We start from the raw sequence: 10702 nt of genomic DNA on the forward strand, positions 1-10702 counted from the left end.
AATTCCTGCTTTACACTCAAATTGCAGTTCTAAAACACACTTTTTTTCAAAACACTACACACAATTCTCTGCATTTGGCACAATTTTCATAAAGAAAATCTATTGTTTTCACAAGGAAGGTCATTCAAAATTCTAAAGTTAATTGCCCTACTATGCACACTGACTCATCACATGGGCACACACCTGGGCACCCTACGCAACACACTCATTCCACCAGATCAGCTCAGGTATGTTGTCATTTGGGACAACGTAAGTTTCCACTGGGCTGCTCTGGTTTGTAACTGGTTCACTGCCCAGCCACGCTTTATCTCCCTCCATATTCTCATTCCTCAATCCTAATTTTTTTTTCTGCCTGGAGATGGAAAGTGTATGACCAAAATCCACAAATGCGTATACCCCTTCTCCAAGCTATGGAAGACACATGTGGAGATATAGCAGTTGGTGCTTTTCATGGCTGGATTCACCATGCTAGGCGATATTTCTCTTGCTACTTGGCCGGGGAAAACATTGCTTGTGATGTGGATGAGGTGCTGTGGCCAGACCAAAATGGAGGAGAGCATGCTGCACATTTTTTTTAATTTTTTTTTGTGTTTGTTTTTTTACTGTAACTATGTACAGTAAATTCTTCTGTTGTTTTGTATTTAGACTGTATATTGTTGTATGTGCAACTTTGTGTTGGTTGTAACTGAACAAAAAAGCCTAAGTCATTATGGTGAATGAAGAATAAGTGTTTTCCATTCATCATAGTGTTTTACATTGAGCACATCAGTGTTCAACTGGTTCTTATAAATGTTTATTCAATAGATGGTGTGTGTGTGTCATTCGAAAAAACAAAATACCATTTTGAGAAGAAATAACATTGTTTTGAATGTAAAGTTTCATTTTGCAGGAGAATTGAGGGGTTTTGCCCGTTGTGTTTGTGTTTGTTTTATTTGTGTGTAGAGTTCTGAGAGCATGAGGCATGCTTTCAGAAAATGTGTGTAAACAATCGAGAAAAACTGTAATATTGTAACATTGTTGTATTATGATGCATAATGAGGTTCATTCTTACCCTGTGCGAGCAAAGTTAGCCCAGTAGCTCATCACGGTTCTGCTCAACTGCATCTCTTCTTCAGAGCATTCATCTAAAACAACTATATTCTTGTTACACACCCAGAGAAAATCCAGACCTCTGGTGCTCTGCTTAAAAATTGATTTTCATATTGCACTTACCACTTAACTTGACATGGGAAGTTGTGAAGCAAAATCCAAATACTGTCATGATTTCATCTGCATGGTCACAGCCAACAAAGCTCGGCCTTCTGTCCTGCATGAGTTTGGGAGGATACTGGTACTCATACAGGTACACGGGGGCACCTGCATCTATTGGCAGAGAAATGAGTGTGATATTATGTTGTTGTGTCTGCAGTGAATAATAAATAATGGTTCTTAAATAGACTGGATGTAGTAAATAAACTACCTCTGTGGGTATTTGCTGCCTTTATGGCTGGAATGTTGAACATCAGATCTCCCAGCATCTCTGTGAACCCGTCTCTATTTTTCACACGATCTTCACCATTTCCAATGTATTCCTCTACGATCAAACCACTGATGATGGGCTTGAGAAATAGAGCAACACATGTCTTAAAGAGGTTCAAGCATAATAGAACAGTAATTCTGTATCTTTTGTCTGTCTTATGAAGTGCCCTGATAATTTGTTTATATGGGTTTATTACATTTGTTTCAGTTGGTAAAGTGTTATGATGTGGGCCTATACCATTATTGCTGCTGTGTTAATATCTGTATGGTTAATGTGGCGGGTGATACAAAAATGTCCTATGTTTTGAAAGGCCTTTGAACGCCTCAGGTTTCTGTTATTTGGGTTCTCATTTGTTTGGGCAGGTGTCAATCATTTTCTCTGTTATTGGAGATTAACCTGTCGCATTGTTAGAGGGGCGGGACTAGAGGGAAAGGGAGGGAAATGAGGAGAGAAAGAGCCTCAGAGAGAAGCTGAAAAGACATCAAGTCCGAGCAAATTTTCATATAACTTTATGAAAAGGCGTTATTTACTGTTATCAACCGGGAGTTTACGCGAGTGTTTACTCCTTTTAAAAGTTTATCTGAGCGTGTTTTAGAAGTGAGGGCTCGGTACTGAAGACTATCATGGGACTGTTGCTAGCGGTTAGCATCGCCACCTGCTAATCAGAAGACACTGCAATGAGGTTGGACATGGGACTCGCCACATGCTGCATGCAAGCATCAAGATAGGACCGAGCATCAGGACAGGACCAAGGATCGGGACGGGTCTCTGTCACGTTACTGCCACTGGGAAGATGTTTTGGGGAAATTGCTGGATCACTTTTCCGTGGTTTGGGTGTGAGTAGGCTGACCTTTGGTTTTAACTTGGTTTTCTTTATTAACTCCAGCTTGAGCGCCATTACTGGTACCCACTGAAACACTACAAAAACTACTATTTTATACTATTTTGAAGGTTTCTACTGTGTGTATATTTCTTGGTTATGAGGTGATTCAAAACAAAGGAAAAAGAAATCAGCCACAAGGTTTAGATATTAAAGCTGTTTATTATTTCTTAATCCATGTTTGAAGGTGTTTTTCATGCGGATGATGTTTATACTGAATAAGAGCTAAAGTTATGGTTAAAAGTAAACTGCAAGGGGAAATTAATGCTCAATAACAGTGTAGTTGCAAATAATAGACTAACCAGGCCTTGTTGCAATTTAGCCAGAATCATTTTCAATGTGTGTTAATTATTGTAAAACATCCCAAATTATACAATTTAAGTAGCTTTCACCAATTCGCTCCCATACAGTCTGATACATAAAAGGGGTATTCATGAAAAGTTGAGTTAGAGGGCTACACTTACATCAGGGTAGAAGATGGAAATTATGTTCTGGACCTGCTCGCGATCCATTCCCTCAGTCCAGTTCGGAGGAGCGAAGAACTAAAGGAAGACACAGCTATAACATTTCAGACAAAATAAAATGTTTTATGGGCCCATATGACATCAATTTAGCATTCACACTTACATTTGATAGTAACCAGCCCCCTTCATCATCATTAACACCAGTCATGAATGGCACAGTGAGAAGTTCATGTTTCTGGAACAGCTCATCAACATGTTTGGTCAGGAAGTGTCCGTCAACATTTATGGGATATCTTAATTGTAAATTCTTGAGAGAACAAAATTAATGAAGAGAAAAATTTATGAACACGGCTGCATAATAACAATCCCATGAGGTCAATTGTTTTTAGTTTTGCATGTTGACTTACATTCGTAAGATCCACAAAAGTATCGAAATCGAGGTTTTTCATGCAGTCAGCAAGCTTCTGTGTGCTTTCGAAGCTACAGCCAGTTATATTTGCAACCACCTGAGGACATTTTAGAAAAAGAAACACGTTATGATATTCTCAGTATAGTACACAAAAACTTGGCACTAAGTAGAGCGCATATCTCCGCCAAGGCCCAACAGTCCCCTTTAATTCAATCAAGTCTAATCCAGTTTGAAACTCAATAGTCCTGTATCACTCAGAACTGTAAACCAACCCTTAACTGATTAACCATAATTTGAGCTCACCAGATATCAGAACCACATCAAACTGTACTCACTGATAGATACCAGCCACCTAAATGAACCTGTTTTTTCTTCTTCCATCAAGCTCAATACAATATTACCTGAGAAATAAATGCCCTATCTAGCATTGTTAAAGACAGCGAAAAAATGATCTGTCCCTCGTCTATTGTGGGCTGAGACCCATCCTTCATCCAAGTTCCATTGAAATATGTTCAGTATTTTGTTTAATCCTGCTCATAAACCAACCAACCTAACAAAGAAAGTAATAAACACACTGATAATCAACCTGTGTCATAGGAAGAGGATCATTTGCCACAAGTTTATCCATTGCAGCAGTGCCACTCTCAGCAATGGCATGGTGGAACAGGCCGTTGGACAGTGGTGAGAGAAGCTGTTGATTTAAGTGACAAAAAATAGAGGTTATTTGAACTGCAGGAACTTTGCAGTGAATAAAAAGAAGTGCTGCTGATTGATCCTTACCAGGAGGGATACGCTCACTCCACCAGCCGACTCCCCAAATATAGTAACTAAATCTGGGTTTCCCCCAAAGTTGTGAATGTGCTCCTGGACCCACCTCAGAGCTTGGACCTGGTCCAGCAGACCAAAGTTCCCTGACATGTGCTCATCGCCAGTGCTGGATAGAACATACAATTATAATCTTCAAGGCAACATTAACAACTGCTGGTCAAAGTGAGTAAACAAAAAGTGCAATAAAGAGAAAATAACGTTTTGAAAAAATGGATTGTAGTTCACATTTGGCACAGATGGAATCAAAAGAAGTAAAACAAAGTCTTACTCTTTTTTTTTTTTTTTTTTACCTGAGAAAGCCCAGAGCTCCCAAACGGTACTGGATCAGAACCACAACCACATCCTGATATGCAGCCAGGGCAGAGCCATTATACGATGAAGCTGACCCCATAGAAAGCCCTCCACCATGGATCCAGACCATGACCTGGCAAGACATGAAGACATTTCCCTGAAATAAACTCAAATAAATCTCAAATAAACTGCAACAAACAAAACAAAGACTGTTATCCAACAAAAACTGGTTGTGACAAATTGGGTATATTTAGAGATGATCCCTTTGCAGCCCAATTCTAAATAATTGGCATCAGTATTGTTTGCCATTAGGGATTCTTCAAAAGGAAATAAAATGTAAACTTCTCCATGAACAATATCCAGAGCTCAATCTCAGTAAATAAGCATCAGCACTCTTCCATCTACTGCTTAGAGTTCTTACTGGGAGCTTGGCGTTGGGAGCTCTGTTTGCAGGAGTGTAGATATTGAGGTAAAGGCAGTCTTCCGAAATGTCTGGGATTTCTGGCAGCGTGGCACCGAATTTTTCAAGCAGATCATAAGTAAGTTTAATACTCTGAACACACCTGAAAAAAGACACGTTTTATTATTAAGTATTGTCGTAATTTCTCCAAGCGTATAATGCAACAAATGAAGCCTTACATGAGTGGCTGCTGGGTGGCCTCCCTCACTCCTTTCCAGCCCTCTACAGGCTGTGGTGCTGCCAGTCTCAGAGCAGGGCCTACAGGTGGCTTGGCGAATGGGACACCCAAGAAGGCATGGACTCCAGCCTCCTTCCCCTTGACGCTCACAAACGTACCTCTCAGGCTGCCGAGCTTTGTGTGGACTTCAGGTGATTTAAGTTGTTGAACCTTCTCCTGGAGCGTCTGAGTCATGAAGACAAACCGGTCCTTCTTCAAGCTCTGACCAGTTACCTGCTCCTTTAAACGAATTTCCAGGTAGTGTTCTTCCGCACCATACTTTGGCCAGTGGGCAAGACCATCCCCATTAGGAGACCTAGACACAAACACATCAAAAACAAGTTTGTATTATTATTGTAACATTGTTTTTATGATGCATAATGAGGTTCGTTCTTACCCTGTGCGAGCAAAGTTAGCCCAGTAGCTCATCACAGTTCTGCTGAACTGCATCTCTTCTTCAGAGCATTCACCTAAAACAGTGACAATATGGTAAATCATTCTGCATTATGAAACCAGGAGAAAACCCAGATCTCTGGTTTACTGTTGAAGATTTATGTATGCACTTACCACTTAACTTGACATGGGAAGTTGTGAAGCAAAATCCAAATACCAAAAAGAGTTCATCCCCATGGTCACTGCCAACAAAGCTCGGCCTTCTTTCCTGCAGGAGTTTGGGAGTGTACTGGAACTCGTACAGGTACACAGGGGCGCCTGCATCTATTGGCAGACAGATGAGTGTGACATTATGTTATTGTGTGATAGTAATGGTCAAATATTGGTTCTGAAGTAGATATGAGTTGTCTTAAATAAATGATTAGGTACTACCTCTGTGGGCATTAGCTGTCTTTATGGCTGGAATGGTGAACATCAGATCTCCCAGCATCTCTGTGAGCCCGTCTCTATTCTTCACACGATCTTCACCATTTTTAGTGTATTCCTCTGCGATCAAACCACTGATGATGGGCTTGAGAAAAAGAGCAATGTATGTGTTAACGAGGTTTGAGCATGATGAAACAGTAACACAATATCAGGCCAGTGTCTGTCTTACATCAGGGTGGAAGAAAGAAATTATGTTCTGGACACTCTCCCGATCCATTCCATCAGTCCAGTCTGGAGGAGCAAAGAACTAAGGGAAGACACAACTGGAATTAAAATTTCAGACAAAATCAAAATGTTTAATGAGCTCATATGGCAATCAATTAAGCATTCACACTTACACCAGGAAGTAACCATCCCCCTTCATCATCATTAGCACCAGTCATGAATGGCACAGTGAGAAGTTCATGTTTCTGGAACAGCTCGTCAACAGGTTTGGTCAGGAAGTGTCCGTCAATGTTTACGAGATATCTTAATTGTTCATTCTTGTGAGAACAAAATGTTTTAAGAGACAAATTTGAGGTAACAAACAACAAAGAAATCACGACATAACGCCCCATTAACTCAGATCAGATTTGCATACAATATCTTACCTTCCCAATAGTCACAAAAGTATCAAAATCGAGGTTTTTCATGCAGTCAGCAAGCTTCTGTGTGCTTTCGTGGCCACAGCCAGATACATTCCCTGCCATCTGAGGACAACAATGTAGAAAACCTAACATGTTATTATATTTTCAGTATTGTGCACAAAAACTAAAATGGCACTTAGCACTCAGATACCAGCCACCTAAATACAGCATTATTTGTTTGAGCAAGATCCATCTATTATCCCCTGAGAAATTATGCCCCATCTTGCAATGATAAAGAAAGTGAAAAACTGTTTTCCTGGATCCGTTCCTTTTTCTGGATCTAGACCAGGAGTTGATGGGTCTATTCTGGGCTGAGATCCATCCAAATCTGTTAAACAGTTTTTTGTGTAAACCTGCTGACAAACCAACTGACCAACTAACTAACCAACAAACAAATAAACAAACATACAGACACAGGTGAAAACACAACCTCCTTAGCAGAGGTAATAAACACACTGATAGTCAACCTGTGTCGTGGGTAGAGGATCGTTTGTCACGAGTACATCCATTGCAGCAGTGCCACTCTCAGCAATGGCATGGTGGAACAGGCCGTTGGACAGTGGAGAGAGAAGCTGTGGATTTAAGTGACAAATAAATGAAAGGTTATCTGAGCAGCCGTGACATAACTGTGCAATTAAGTGTTTTATCTGCTGAAGGATCCTTACCAGGAGGGATACGCTCACTCCACCTGCTGACTCCCCAAATATAGTAACTAAATCTGGGTTTCCTCCAAAATTGTGAATGTGCTCCTGGACCCACCTCAGAGCTTGGACCTGGTCCAGCAGACCAAAGTTCCCTGACATGTGCTCATCTCCAGTGCTGGATAGAACATACAGTTATAATCTTCAAGGCAACATTAACAACTGCTGGTCAAAGTGAGTAAATAAAAAGTACAAGAAAGAGAAAATAAAGTTCTGAAGAAAATGGATTTTAGTTCACATTTGGCACAGATGGGATCAAAAGAAGTAAAACAAAGTCTTTTTTTTTTACCTGAGAAAACTCAGAGCTCCCAAACGGTACTGGATCAGAACCACAACCATATCCTGGTATGCAGCCAGGGCGGAGCCATCATACATTGAAGCTGACCCCATACTAAACCCTCCACCATGGATCCAGACCATGACCTGGCAAGATGTAAGGACGTTTTAACTTAATTCTAATGGAGCTCATAAGCTCAATCAAAATACATTAAACTAAACAAAGACATTCATCTGAATAAAACAGAGAACCGATGTTGACAAACACACTTAGAAATAAGGGTTCTGAAAAGGTTCTTCCTGAGGGGCTGGGGTTCGACTCAGAACTTCCACACCGTAAAACATTCAAATGTTCACAAATCATCCAAAATGTATTTTAATTGAAGATGTTCATTCCTGTTGGATCAGTTTCCAATTTTGTTGGTCTGTTGGTCAAATTGAACTGACTGAAGCAGCATCAGTCATACAAGTGTGTGAAATATGTCATATTGCTGATTCCATTAGTCCTATCATCACTTTCGACCTGTTCCCCAGAACCACACAACCTGTCCTGTTCTGTTGACCTATCCTCACAGTCTCCTGTCCTCATCTGTCATTGTTCCAAAATGTATTAAAAGTAAATGTTTTACTTTATCTGACTGTTTCTCTATTTAAACATTAGTCATTCAGACATAGATTGTTAGAATGATGGGTGACCACACCATACAATAAATGGGAATCAGTATTTCAGTTTTCCTTTGCCAAACCTGTAGAATACTATAAGGTTCTTTGAAGAATCCCTCAAAAGACATCAGTCAAAAACAGGCAATATTTGGAGCCTCTAGGGTGGATTCTAAATGAGACCTTTGGAATATAAAAGGGTTCACCATTGCACCACCTCGGTCAGTTCTTGTTAGCACCAGAAGAAAGTGGAAATGTTCTGGATAGAACACGCAATAAGGGTCCTGGGTGGAACAATTGCACCATGGAACATGTCTCTGTAGACCTTGTTTCGAGGGGGTTCTGTGTAGATGGTTCAAAGGTATAACATTTCATGTTGGGTTCTAGGTAGCACATGTCAAAAATGTTCCATGTGGAACCTCTTTAAGAAGGTTCTCCCCGGAACCTCTTATTTCTAAGAGTGCAGCAGATGTAAAGGTGATCCGTTGGAGCCCAATTGTAGATATGGGCATCAGTATTCATATAGACTGTTATGGATTCTTCAAAGCAAACAAAGTAAGCTTCTCCATGAACACTATCCAGAGCTCAATCTCAGTAACTCAGCAGCACCACCTGAAGTGAAGGTTCTTACTGGGAGCTTGGCCTTGGGAGCTCTGTTTGCAGGAGTGTAAATGTTGAGGTAAAGGCAGTCTTCTGAAATCTCTGGGATTTCTAACTCCAAGACACCGATTTGTTCAAACAGATCATGAGCATGCTGTTTATTCTGAACACACCTGAAAAAAAAGACATGTCTTATCAACAAGTGTTGTCATATTTTCTCCAAGCGAATTATGCAACAAATGAAGCCTTACATGAGTGGCTGCTGGGTGGCGTCCCTCACTCCTTTCCAGCCCTCTACAGGCTGTGGTGCTGCCAGTCTCAGAGCAGGGCCTACAGGTGGCTTGGCGAATGGGACACCCAGGAAGACATGGACTCCAGCCTCCTTCCCCTTGACGCTCACAAACGTACCTCTCAGGCTGCCGAGCTTTGTGTGGACTTCAGGTGCTTCAGGCAACGAGGCAGATTCATAATGTCACACTTCACAATTTATCAATTCATTTTCCATTACCAATTATATACATAAAAATAAAAATTTCTTCCAAACATGGCACAGTTAGCTGGTTTTAAAGCAGTTCATGTTGCAAGTGACAAGTGTTGCATAATACAGGTACTTTCCATTTCAGCTGTTGAGTCATGTGAGAGAATCACAGTTCCTCTCTCTCGTGCTTGCCATCCGGTTATAACTCATTTATAGTTGTAAAGTTATATGGCATTTGTTGATAGACAGAAAACTAAACATTGTGCTTGTCCTGAACATCTGCTGGTTCCATCTTTTCAAGTGTGACAATCTGCAGTTTTTTTCTGCGCACATTTAACTTGAATTAGACTGTTTATACCAAACATTTTGATGATGTCACCTTGGGCTGTGGGGTACTTTGGGGGTTTAACTTTTTGAACTAAAACTTTATATAGTTCATGATGAATCAAAGTATTAATGACATTTCAATCATTTACAAAATGTAGCTCTCCAAACTGGCTCTGTGCCTGTACCTTTACTGAACTGTGACCGACTGAGTGCAGTGTTGCAATGCAATGACTGTTACATACATTTACAATGTGCTGACATCCTCTCTCGACATAAGGGTATTTATTATGGTATTTAAACAGTTTGGCTCCTTTGTAAATTCCTGTTAATAATCTCTATAACTAACCAGGTGGATAACATTCTAGTATAATAGGAAAAATAATAAAACTAAATAAAAAAACATCCAGCATAAAAATAAAAAAGGTGCATTACATAGCTCCATTCTACACCACATTGAGTATGGAGCTTATTAACACATTCACAGTTATTCTCATTTTAGTATTAAGCTGGATAAAGCCAGCACCAGCCCACATATCTGAAAGTCACACTCTGTTAGGGCTTTGAGTTTCACCTTTGGACACAATGAGCATCTCCAGGATGTGGATGAGAAGGGTAAACAGTGTCAACAGGTAAGAACACTGCAGCTGGGGCAGAGTCCTGCACGGGTTCGGGTATCCGCGGGTGACCCGCACAATTTGGATGAAACGGGTGAAAAATAATGTCCTGTGCGGATCGGGTCGGACGCCTAGAGCGCGGGTCGGGTTTTGCGATGGTCATTTTCATGGCGTCACGTGCAAAAAAAACAACAACAAAAAAACAAAAACAAAAAAATCATTAGCGACACATCTACAAAAATATGCCTGCATTTCAAAATGATAAGCATGTATATTTCATATGAGCTCATTCATGCGTGCTTGCGCGCTTCCAGAACTCCCATTCCCCACGCTGGCTTACTTTCATTTTTAAAAATTGCGTCAGTATAATTTGTGCTACTGTCGGGAAACGGGTCGGATGCGGTTTTAAGTACGACGGGTGCAGGACTCTGAGCTGGGGTCGGCCCGTGCTGTTTCTCAGACTGACAGCAATG

General features: G+C 40.7%; 1 protein-coding gene across 1 annotated transcript in view; it reads right to left on the reverse strand.

Annotated features, from left to right (window-relative positions):
- The window catches only part of ces2b (carboxylesterase 2b), a 66267-nt gene that overhangs the window by 17756 nt on the left and 37809 nt on the right, over positions 1-10702 (reverse strand). Inside the window, 10 exon segments of the mRNA XM_030426244.1 lie at positions 4391-4524; positions 4813-4954; positions 5031-5384; positions 5466-5538; positions 5636-5785; positions 5894-6032; positions 6117-6194; positions 6286-6429; positions 6538-6636; positions 7041-7145. Coding sequence (XP_030282104.1) covers positions 4391-4524; positions 4813-4954; positions 5031-5384; positions 5466-5538; positions 5636-5785; positions 5894-6032; positions 6117-6194; positions 6286-6429; positions 6538-6636; positions 7041-7145 — 1418 coding nt within the window.

This window comes from Sparus aurata, chromosome 8 (assembly GCF_900880675.1).
Source record: "Sparus aurata chromosome 8, fSpaAur1.1, whole genome shotgun sequence".
Classification (NCBI taxonomy): domain Eukaryota; kingdom Metazoa; phylum Chordata; class Actinopteri; order Spariformes; family Sparidae; genus Sparus; species Sparus aurata.